General features: G+C 35.2%; 1 protein-coding gene and 1 non-coding gene across 10 annotated transcripts in view; one reads left to right on the forward strand and one right to left on the reverse strand.

Annotated features, from left to right (window-relative positions):
• LOC5572648 (ski oncogene) overlaps window positions 1-12,875 on the reverse strand; it is a 501,541-nt gene that overhangs the window by 317,609 nt on the left and 171,057 nt on the right. The window contains exon 4 of one of the 9 annotated variants that reach the window (XM_021845128.1): window positions 4,359-4,778. The exons of the other annotated variants lie outside the window; for them this stretch is intronic. Coding sequence (XP_021700820.1) covers window positions 4,773-4,778 — 6 coding nt within the window. The 3' untranslated portion in view covers window positions 4,359-4,772. Of the gene's footprint in view, window positions 1-4,358; window positions 4,779-12,875 lie in introns of those variants that run through there. 9 annotated transcript variants of the gene reach the window in all.
• Trnas-aga lies at window positions 7,830-7,903 on the forward strand. The gene has a single exon. It is a non-coding gene; the product is annotated as a tRNA-Ser (tRNA).

Consider the following 12,875-nt stretch of genomic DNA (forward strand, 5'->3'; position numbering starts at 1 on the left):
TCAAACTTCATGTGTATAACAATATCTATCAACAAAGTTTATATTCTACCGGTTTTCAAAAATTAGTTTTTATGGTTTTGAAACGTGTATTGTGTCATAAAAAAAAGCGAAAAATTTTGCACGGAGACTGCAAGAGCATGTTCAAATGATCAATTTAATCTAAATTTAATCCTGCAATTTCAAATATTATAAAAAAAATGCCTTTTCCACAAAATTTGGATCCCTCGAATCTGGGAAATGTGTCACAATCCTTACCACTAGTAGGTTGTTCCATTTTTATTTTTGCCGCATAATTCACCTAAAAGTATGCAATTCCCTTTGAAATAAGCACCTTTTTCGGGAATAAGCGGTTTTATGTTCGGAAAACAAAGATTCCAAGCCTGTATAATTTCAAAGACGAGTTAAGTAGATTACATTTAAGCTAACGCAATTTGCTAGGCTAAGCAGTAGTGTTCTGTTTGGTACTAACTTCGTCAGAAATGTTGGTAAAACCTTTGAAAGATTTTTTTGGGATTTAAATTTTTGAAAAACAAAAAAAAATAAAATCAGCATTAGATATTAACAAACTAGAAAACATCGAATGTCTTTGATGCGAACGAAATATTTAGCATCCTTAAAAGGAATTGTAACGAATTGGTCAAATTCACACCAGTAGTGATCAACTTGCCCCCGGATTACGGTACGTAAGCCATCGGACGCATCAAACTCCCGAGTACAAAGGACAATTTAGTCACCATCCCTTCTTGAATATTGGAGCGGCGGCACACGACAACCAGGGAAGAGGCAATGACGACGGATGAAATGGTATGAAAAGTGCAACGACAACATTTTCTACCCCTAAGTTGCGAGGGTTCGGGACTGGTCGAGTGCGACAATTTGGAGGAACAGTTGACTCCGGTTGGTGGACAAAAAGAAAGTTTAACATCGAATTTCTAAATATTGTTTCGATATTTAACCTTCCAGTCGTCGCGTGGTTTGCCACCGTCAGAGCCACCACGCTGCTGTTGTGAACGAAAAGCGAGGTTTTCCCAACAGTGTTGTAAAAAATACAACAGCGCGACGACAGAGGTGTTAAAAATGGGATCACAAATATTATCTTTTATTGGTCCTAGTTGGTCTAAATCTGGTCTTAAGGTGAAACAGTTTGGAATTAACTTCTAAGATTGCACTATAACTTCAAAGGCGCAAATCTCGCGAAGAGAGCAGCCAACAACGAATTTGTGAACTAGCAGAAAGCTTAAAATAAGAAGATCAGAAACGTTTCCCAACTATTTCTCTAGTTTAGTGCCTTTGAAAACGTAAATAGGGCCACAAGTCGGCCATTGAAGCGGCCATCTTTGGATCCCGAGATGTTTCACCTTAATTGTTGTATATATATCCTCAATGTTTTGTACGAAAACTTTACATTCTCTGTGTAAGTTTTGAGTTTAAATCAGTACAATATTTTTCATTGGCTTATAGCTAACTTTAACCCTTAAATTGGTCGTTAAAACCGCAATAAAACCAAAAATGTTACTAGGGTACCGTAATTTCGGGTGAAATTGATCATTTTTAACGTTTTTTCTAGTCTGTTTTCTATAATGTAAACAAAGCCAAAACAACTAAATGCAGGAAAACAAGTACGAAGGTATGTATCATCGACTCATGTACCGAAATTTTTTAACAAATGTAATTTTAGTGTTAACAAATATCTCTAAAATAAAAAAAATCAGGGGATCTCATTTCGGGGTGAAATTGATCATTTGTCAATGCTATTATTGTTAGTTTTCAAAACAACTCTACATGATAAATTTGAGCTCCCTGAATCCGAATATGCTTGTCAACTTCTTAACAATGCAATATTTACATAAATAACGAATAGTTAAATTTCAAGTATTACGCGGAAAACGCCTAAATGTATGCAATTTCCTAAGGAATTCAATAATATCTAATAGAAGTTCAATTATTTCAACTATATGAGCTAATTGGTACGAGTTTTGGTGATGAAATCTGGTTTGGGGATTTATTTATACCATGTTCAAATCCTTGCTTAGAAAAAGAAGTTCATAGATGTTTGTCAATACTGCACCGAGCATGATTTTAAAATTTTACATTATTTTCAAAGTGATAAACATTCTTTAACGCAAAAACCTTCAAAACACAAAATTCGACATTAGTTACGATAAACAACGTTCCTTTAGTGCAGCTTACATTGATATTTGTGCTCCATTACGAATAAATAAAATAGTGTGATACGATGATCAATTTCACCCTTCTTATCAATTACACCCGATTTTACGGTACCGAATAACATTTTTGGTTTTATTGCAATTTTAATTATTTATTTGGGAGTTTTAGTTTGCTTTAAACCCATGAAAAAAAAACTTGACATGCAAATTCTGCAGGAAAATATGTATCGTTGCACAATTTTAGCCATCCTATAGTTTCAATTATCCCACTGTGCCCAATCGAAGGCGATTCGTAGCATATTGCTCGCACGGATGCATGTATAAATTGTAATAAAATTTCACCCTCTTTCTGGTGGTGCGGTATGACTGTTTGACTGCGATATGTTTGTTTGCTTTCTCCAACTTTCTTCGGAAAAGGGGCTGAAAGTTGGAATACTATAGAAAGTAATCACAATTGTTGGGTACTGAACTGGTTTCTTTGTTCTCGATGTCCAGGATTTTACGCGTTTTCCGACATTCGTGACTCGGGCTGTCTGGGTTCGGTCTAGTCCTGGAAAATGGTAGTGCAATGAACTTGTTATGATGGCAGCTATAAATCACTGCAATTTAGCTGGAAGGAAACTAGTTTGGTTGGTGGTTTTGGTGGCTGATTAACTGTTTTACGAAAGGATTTAAGGAACAAAAGGAAAGAGATCATCCCCTCGACGAAGACTTATTTGTAGTACAAATTAGAAGTCGGCTCTGAAAAAAACGATAACTTTTGCAGTATAAATTTGAACTAAACACATTTTTATTATTCTATGGTACGTACACCGAGATAAGTTGAGTCGTTAGCATTCGATTAGCACGTGAAGTCGTATATTTTGCCAAATCGGGTATGTATTGAAGAAATTGAACTACTTAGCTTAGCGGTTTTTCAGCCAGAAGTTAGCACTAAAATGTCGATTTGGACAGTCAAGTACTTCGTTGAATTTGGTTAACAAAGTTTAAACATTTTTTCGTCAGAAAATCAATCAACCAATCTCAAAAAGGAAATTGTTCCAATCCCAAAAAGGGGATTGTCCCAATTCCAAAAAGGGGATTGTCTCTATTCCAAAAAGGGGATTGTCTCAATCCAAAAAGGGGATTTTTGCAATCCCAAAAAGGAAATTTTCTCAATCCCAAAAAGGAAATTTTCTCAATCCCAAAAATGAAATTGTCCCAATCCCAAAAAGGGTATTGTCCTAATCCCAAAAAAGGGATTGTCCTAATCCCAAAAAAGGGATTGTCCCAATCCCAAAAGGGGTATTGTCCCAATCCCAAAAAGAGAATTGTCTCAATCCCCATTTTGGGATTGTCCCTATCTCAAAAAGGGGATTGTCCCAATACCAAAAGGGAGATTCTCCCAATCTTGAAAAGGGGATCGTCCCAAAATCAAAAAGGGGATTGTCCTAAAACCAAAAAGGGGATTGTCCCAATTCCAAAAACGAGATTGTCCCAATCCCAAAAAGGGGATTGTCTCAATCCTAAAAAGGGGATTGTCTCAATCCCAAAAATGAAATTGTCCCAATCCCAAAAAGGGGATTGTCCCAATCCCAACAAGAAGATTGTCCCAATACCAAAAGGGAGATTCTCCCAATCTCGAAAAGGGGATCGTCCCAAAATCAAAAAGGGGATTGTCCTAAAACCAAAAAGGGGATTGTCCCAATTCCAAAAACGAGATTGTCCCAATCCCAAAAAGAGGATTGTCTCAATCCCCATTTTGGGATTGTCTCTATCTCAAAAAGGGGATTGTCCCAATACCAAAAGGGAGATTCTCCCAATCTCGAAAAGGGGATCGTCCCAAAATCAAAAAGGGGATTGTCCTAAAACCAAAAAGGGATTGTCCCAATCGAAAAGGGGGATTGTCACAATTCCAAAAGGGGTATTGGACAAATCCAAACAAGGGGATTGCCCCAATTTCAAAAAGGGAATTGTCCCAATCTCAAAAGGGAGATTGTCCCCATACCAAATAAAGGATTGTCCCAATCTCAGGGGATTGTGTCCATACCAAAAAGTGGATTGTCCCAATTATAAAAAAGGGTTGTTACAATCCGAAAAAGGTTCTGTTCGAATCCTAATAAAGAAGATCGTTCCAATAATAAAATAAGGATTGTTACAATTTATGTTGGCGAACATGAATTGTTACAAGTTGAAACAACACAAATTAACTCAACAGAATAAGAACTAATCTGTTCTCAAGAGAATTGCAACTTTTATTCAGGCAAGCTTTTACATAAATTTGAATAAATAGAATGATACTAAACGAACATCTTTACATCCGTGATTCGCATCTGGCTGGACTGCAGAAAATGCTAATTGATTTACGATGCTAAAAATAATCCTGACCCAAGCCCGACAGCAGCCGGAGGACGGAAACCTCTTGTGAACGGTGGGGCAGCGTTTGTATCCTTCTAGTGCTAGTAAAGGCAGACATTGCTGTTCTCTGCTAGTGCTAGTCAGTTAGGTGAGCCATCTTGTGCGGTATCCGAGGCCACTCGATAGCAGCAAAAGTATTCAATCAGTCTATGATGGCAGATTCTAGTTTTCATCCTGTCTTGTGTAGCAGTTAGCTTCGCGAAATAATCATACCTGCAAGCAGAGAAAGAAGAATGGGAAAAATCAATTAGTATCCAGGTCAAAACAGGGTCAAATTGTATTTGTTTGTATGAAGTGAAAGAAAACATGATTCATAAGTGATAATTCAATGCTGAATCAGAGACATGACCAATGCAACAGCGACACAGTATAACTTTCAAATTTCAAACCTTTAATCAAATTGCTTGCAACAATTGCTATTTGTTCGACCACAAACGTGATTAGACCGACTAAACTTTGCCAGATTCTAATTAGAATACGATCCATTCAAATACAATATCATGCGTTACCCGCCGGTAACAAAACTCAATAAGCTATAATGTTTCAACGCAATTCGCTATATTGTCTATAAAGTCTTGAGGGTGATTAGAGTATTATAAAAGTGAGTGCAAGCTTAGTCAGAGTCTAGTTTGAAAACGTCAACTCTACTCATCCGTTCAAACATAATACCAAATGTTACCAGCCGGTAACAAAACTCAATAAACCGTAATGTTCCAACACGGTATAATATAAAAAGGCTTGAAGGTTATTAGAATCCTTAAATTGAGTAGAAACTTTGACAGAGTCTTGTAAGAATACGCCAACTCTTCTCATTCAATCAAATATAATATCAAATGTTACCTGCTGGTAACAAAATTCAAGAAACTCAAGAATGTGTTGATAGTTTTTCTAAAATTTTCAAATTGTTATTTAGCCAATGCAGTAACGCTCTACAGCCTCAGATATATCTAGTTCATCGACCCAGTTTAATCCACTAATCGTGATCCAATTCCACAAATAGCTAGAATAATTCATAAAGTTGCGTTGCTGTTTTCACACATCTATTAACAAATTATAGATTCAAAATTAACCATTTCGAAATCAAATTCAGAAATCGAAGATTATCATAAAACTGCAACGCAGTTTCGTTTCAAACACGGACACGAGTTGCACTTTCGCTGCGTTGATCTGCCCAAATCAGGGGAAACGGTCCAAAAGGCAAGCCCACCACAGCCAATGGATAACGTCAATTTATGGAAATAATGCTCTGCTGACTAAATTGATTCAATGAAACAAACCGAAATGATCGTTTCTACGAATGCGATGCGATGAAGTCGCAAAAAAAACCTACACTGGAATAGGGTAGTGATCACAATTTCCAGTGATAAAGTTTGGTAAAACTAATGATGTCGAATTCTCGTATCGATAAAAGTTACCGCCTAAATCTAATTGCCGATATCTGTGCAATAGAGTTCCATTGAATCCACAGTTGTCAGTCCAGCATACAATCCACTACCCTACTCGTGGAAGTAACAAGAGCCAAAATCGGCCTGGCAAATGCCACGACGGCAACCACACAGAGATCGTCGTCGTCACATCTCAGTATCTCACATGAGAAGAAGAATTAGCATAAATTTATGCACACGCAGAACCCCACCACTCTGTTTCAAAAAAAAAAAACTTTGCTTTGATTTGCTTCTCTTTCCAGCGATGAGACCTTGGGGTGACTTTCTAATAGATGGTTTATTAGCGTGTAAAGCGTGAAGAATCCTGAACGAAGAAAAAAAAATGGATGCAGAATAGACTGGAATTTGTTGACACGGGGCTGCCGAAATTGGCAATGCTCTAGCAACATTGTATGGTACAGTGTGGGGTGGAAAATAAAGCGAAAAGTGTGAATAGATTTACAAACTTTATTAATATATTATAAAAATTGAAATAACGGGAAAGAGAACATCATGTGAGAAAGTAAGAATCAAAAACATAACTTTGAAGACAACAAATATTTTCAGAAATTTTTCACTTCAACAAATTATATGGAGAACAGAAAACAAGCCAATTTCCTTTGAATCCTATTATTACGTGAAATATCACTTGAAAAATCTATTAAAATGCTTGAAAACAGAATTTCCGTTCAGGCAAACATTTACATTTAGTAAAATCTAAAATGCTCACTCTCGTGCATTGCAAAATTCATTTTCATATGATTTGAAAATACGATCAAAGCAAGCGGAGAAAAACATCCCATTTGTATCGGTCCATGATCGACAACGTTCGCAAGTTGTAACAAACTTGATAAATAACAGAAGCGAACGAGAGCCCTAAAGAGAGAGCGATGATTAAATCCATTTTCTCGCTTGTTTACCGTTGGGGGTAGGTTTTATATTTTACTGGCATGATAAACAATTCCCGATCATCCGATAGTATTAGTGTTCCTCAGGTTTGGAACTTGATTAGATGGGTTTGATCATGCACTGCTTCCCCCCGATCTAATCAATGCTATAGCAATATGCGATAAACAGGATCCCATGATGTGCTGCGATAAGTGAGATATTCTCTCAATTTTCTCAGGATTCAATCCCTGCGAATGAGTTAAAGTGAAATCCTCTCCAGTGGAATTTAATCGTTGATATTTTATTATGTGATTTCCGAAAAAGTTTGCATCTTTTCTGTCTAGGAGATATTTTAGAATTAGAATCTAAATTATCTTTGACAAAATTTATTATTCATCAACATTTTACATACTTGTTTTTAATTATGAATCGTGGTTTACGGCTAACCAGCCGAGTGGAAGTTTAACAACTACCGAAAAGCTAAACATTACATATAATTTGCAATTGGATTAGATGGACAAATTGATGTGAAGATTTGCGAAAAAGTTACACGTCTTCTCAGTGAGAATCGAACTCACGACTCCCCGATCTTTAGCTTTTCGGTAGTTGTTAAACTTCCACTCGGCTGGTTAGCCGTAAACCACGATTCATAATTAAAAACAAGTATTTATCGAGCAACGGACTCATGTTCCGTAACCGGTGGTTTGAGAACGTCGCGACCCATTGGAAGCCCACACAATAGATACCTCAGCCAGCGCAGTTGCTGGCTAGTGTAGTGTGCTATTCCTATACCTAAAAAACAATGCGCTCTCGGGCTAGGCATTGGATATATATAGAAAGCGTTGTGTTTGGATGGGCATCTAATTCTTCCGAAAGAGGTGCACTTTGCGAAAAAGAACCACGTGATTATTGAGCTGAAATCGAATTCAGGTTAACTTCTGCGTTCATAAGTCCTCTCATGGCGTAGTGGTTAACGCGCCCCAACTAGAAATCGGGGAGTCGTGAGTTCGATTCTCACTGAGAAGACGTGTAACTTTTTCGCAAATCTTCACATCAATTTGTCCATCTAATCCAATTGCAAATTATGTGTAATGTTTAGCTTTTCGGTAGTTGTTAAACATTTTACAGTTTTCTAATTTTACTTCGCCGCATATTGTACTCATTGTGCTGAGAATGAGTTCGATGAATTTGGCTAGCACAAAAGATCAACTGAGTTCAATTGAGACCGGTGTTTGGTATCAAAGGCTTTAATAAAATTGTGTGCTGGATTCAATTTTTGGTAATTGTTATTTTAGGAGGGGTATAGAAAAAAAAATCGTTCACCTTTCGAATAAGCACCATTTTTCTTCCTACTCAGCAGAGTATGCTAAGTGTGCATCAAAAGTGAGTCGAAATAAAGTTAATTTCGAGATTAACGTTATGATAGGGATGATAAAAAGTGTTAGTTGAGAGGAAGAACAAAAACAAATGGACCTAAGTGGAGACAACTGAGTTTTAGAAAGTCGACTTTGAAGTTCTTTAAGTAAGATTTCTTTCCATTCAAATTGTATGGGGGCCTTTAAAGAAACAAAACAATCTTCTACGAATTTTTTTTCTGTTAGGCGTAAAAATCACCTAAAATTACCACTGGAAAGCTTGTCATTTACACCCCTTTGCGTCAAGAGAAAATAGAATAACAAGAAATATCATGAATAAGTCCAAGTCCACAGTGAACAGAGAATGAGTCACTGTTATTAACAGGAATGCCTCTGTATTATAAAAGATAGGAAAGGATAAAGTAAGCATTGATTTTTTTTTACAAATTGGTCAAGTTTACAGGCCTGAATCTCGGTTTGGTCATGAATTTTTACCACTGCTTAGAAAACACTTCAATTTTACTAGATCGAGAATTCCAAACGCATTTTTGGTATGTTATCCCAATCCTTTCATTTATCATAAAAAAGGTTTTGTTTTTAGTTTGAAACATACTGAAAACAATCAATTTTAGTAAAAAAAACTGTATTCACACATATATTGTGGTTTTCGGCAATCCAATTCGCATAGTATTTAAATAAAATAACTCATTACGCGTGGTAATTATGAATAAATTATGAGTGAAATTATGAAAAAATCTTCGAACCCACGACTCTTGTATGCTAGACTAGCGCTTTACCAATTAAGCTACCGAGACACTGTCTAAAAAAAAGGACCTATGTAACCTATGAGAGATTCTCTCCTCTCTCGCTATCTTTCGATTATAACAGTGCAATAGTGCAGTTTTAGGGAAGTTTTCTACTATAGCACGAAATACAGGGTCCTTGGCTAGTTTTTTCTACATAAACGCAACAGAGGAGGATTAGTGTTGCTCAGACATTCATTAAAGAAAAAGTAAACAGCGATAGCTCTCAATGTTAGTTAGGTCAATTTATAAAGTCACGCGAGAACTATTTCCGGACTTCCTACGAAAGCTTAACTCAAGATTTTGTAATAAGTTTCCTAGGCATCCTCAGAAAAAATGGACGAATTTACAGAGGAGTTTCTAAAGAAAATTCTGTGAGTAAATGTATCATAAATTTTTGAAGTATCCTTGAATATGTTCATCAAGAATTATCCATTGCAGAATCTTAACACTTAATCGAAGTAATTTTCATAGAAATAGGTTTTATACAAAAAACGCAACAGAGGAGGGTTAATGTGGTTCAAATATTGTTTGAAGAGCAAGTTAGATAGGTCCTTTTGAAAAGTTACGCATGATTCTGGAATTTCTACTAAAGCTTAACTCAAGAATTTGCAATCAGTTTCTTGAACATATCCTCAGAACTATGGACAAATTTTCAGAGAAGTTCCTGAAGAAAATCGTGTGAGTAAATGTATTAGAAATAAGTAGTATCCTTAGAAGCACCCTTGAATAAAGTTCTTCGATAATTAATGGTAAATCCATTGCAGAATCTAAATACTTAATATTATTAATTCCCAAGGAAATAGGTTTTATACAAAATACGCTACAGAAAAGTTTAATGTGGCTCAGATATTGATTAAAGAGGAAGTAAACAAAGAGAGCCCCTCAATGTTTGATAGGTCCTTTTAAAAAGTTACACAAGAATTATTTACAATAATAGTTATTTCTATAAAACCGGAGTTCAACAACTAGAGACTAGGGACCGAGAGTCTGCATCTCCACAATCACCACGGGAAGGGTACTTTTAGTGGGAAGGAAAAGTTCTGGGAGACACCTTCGGTTGGTGATGTGATCCGCGGATTAAGAAAAACTCAAGAGGCGATATAATTTGAATACTGTACTGCGCTATTGCTCACTTCACACATAAATAAGCATACATTTTCGAATTTTCAGCTCAGTATGTATCAAAGAGCAGAACCGGTCCCTCCAGGGTCAATGAATTGTTTCATACTGATCCCTATAAGATCTTCGCGAATAGTAAAATCGCGACGTGTTTGCATCCACACCTACATCTTATCTTATAATCGGAAAAGCTATATGATCTGAATACACCTTAGAACACACTCAATCTGTTCGGTAAAAATAACTGGGTTTTGGAACTACCGAAAAAGTCAGTAAACTAAAAAAAATGTCAGAAATCGAAAAATAGAGATTTTTCACGGAAATTTTGCAGAGAGCTTTCTTTTTTTATATCATATATCGATAAAAAATAAAACATGGTGAAATTTGCTTTTCAATTACGCGTGGCGACAGTTTTCATTTTACTGACTTTTTCGGTAGTTCCAAAACCCAGTAAAATTTTAACGAGCCCAGTAATTTAATCTAAGTGTGAAGGTGATGCAAATTATTTAACATCAGTTTAAAAAGTTATTTATCAGTACGCCAACTCTTTAGTGTCGAACTGTTCAAAGGTGAAATAAAAGTTATATGTATTTCTATAAAAGTATAAAACAGGAATAGGTATTTATGCCGACACTCATTATGACGAACCATTCATAGTTTGTTCAAAATTTCATAAATGTAAAGTTGCCTCGATAAAAATAACATGAAACGATCTCACCAGTTGGTAATTCATCCTCGAATGAGAAATCAACAATTTGTATATCAACACGTGAAGACCGATTTAAAATCATTCCGTTTAGGCGCGAATCCGAACACGTCAGCTTGGGCCTTTGCATAGCACTGCCTACAAACCCGAAGGAAAAAAATCACTCCGTTTAAGCGCCGATCCGAACAGGTCAGCTTGGGCCTTTGCATAGCACTCTATAAAATTCCCACAATTGGAGATTTAAATAAGGTACACCGGGGCAACTTGAGACGGCTTGGGTAAGATGAAATGGGAAAGTATCATAGTAAAATTTAATAATTGCAGAAATAATAAGTTAAAAGATGAAATGTGTTTCTGATTTGTATTCAAAGATGTAGGCTGAGGACACTTGATTCCTTAACTAATCTACTTGATAAAACAGAATAATTATAATACAATACAATTCTATTTGAAAACTTCTAACTTCTTAGAGTTGTATATCTCTAGATTATAAAAAAATTGTTCGCTTGGTTTCGTTAGCATTACCGTAGTTACAGTATACTTAGTAGATTGGATACTATAGGGTGTCCCAGAAAGTATGGGCACGACTTCGATAACGAGAATCAGAATATTTTTTCAAACAAATAATAATTTTTATATTTTTGTATTTTTCCTTGGGGAATTTTAAATACTGTCTGTGAAAATTTTGTTTGATAAAATAACCATTTACATTGAAATTATTGATTTTAGAAAATCAATTCTTACCCGACCAGATTGAAGAAGCAAGATTATAGCAAAATGTGTTCCCTTGATATGATCATTTTATATCAACAGTTGTAATAAAACATGTACCATTAGTAGTTAAAATAACAAAAATTCTAACAAAATTTGCTCCAAATTAAACTAAAATATAACAAACCCTGTAATAATTATATTAAAATTATTACAGAATGTGTTGCAAGGAAATTACAAAATAACAAAATTATTGCAAACTATGTTACTGTTTATGACATCGGATGTCATTTGCAACAAACTTATGAAAGCGATGTCAAAAGTATAACAAATATTGTTATAAATGTGTTGCTAAAAATATAACAAATTGAGAAAAAAGCCATCTTGATAACAAAACTTTATCAGCTTCTGTTATTTTTAACTGCTGCCGATAGGAATGTGTTACAATCTTGTTATGTGGTTCTGGTCGGGTATCTAGCCAGCACAGACCTTAGTTTTGTGTTTCGTTGGAATTTAACTAGTAATGAATGTTTTTATTAAAATCCTTTGCTGTAGTGAGTTCAAGTACATTATATCTAAGATGATCCACACGAATTTTTGTTAAGCATTTTGAATGGCTTTGCTATGAAACATTTGACAAAATAGCCAAATTCCAAAAAAATCGGTAGTTTATCTCTCCACATAAGATAACTTCACGAAATAATAGCTTTTCCGGTATTTTCATTATAAATAAAATTTATTCATTTAAAATTTGTTTATGTGAAATATCTATACTTTTGGATAGGCAAAAGACTTGGTTTTGACCCTTTTAAAAATCGACCACAGCTGAAATCGGATTTTTAGTTTTTATTCAAATTTCATATACTTAAGCTTATAATTTCGAATAAAACAAGTGATGGTCTGATCATTTATCGTATCGGCAATGATATATTATATATATATATATATATATATATATATATATATATATATATATATATATATATATATATATATATATATCTATATAAATAAAAATGGAGTGGTGTTTGTATGTCACGAAATGGCTAACGAACGGTTCACCGGATTTGAATGATTCTTTCTTCGTTTTGTTCGTCAAGGGTTCCGACGTGTTTGTGTGTATAAAAATCCCAGGATATTCACTGAGAAAGTTGAAAAAAACAAGCGTGAACGGAACTGTCATTTTGTATGGGACGATCAATAGAGTATTTCAACAGCCTACTTGATGGCAAGACGAAGTTTGCCGGGACCACTAGTATATATATATATATATATATATACAGTATTGGACAAAACATTTG

Source organism: Aedes aegypti, chromosome 2 (assembly GCF_002204515.2).
Source record: "Aedes aegypti strain LVP_AGWG chromosome 2, AaegL5.0 Primary Assembly, whole genome shotgun sequence".
In the NCBI taxonomy this organism is placed as follows: domain Eukaryota; kingdom Metazoa; phylum Arthropoda; class Insecta; order Diptera; family Culicidae; genus Aedes; species Aedes aegypti.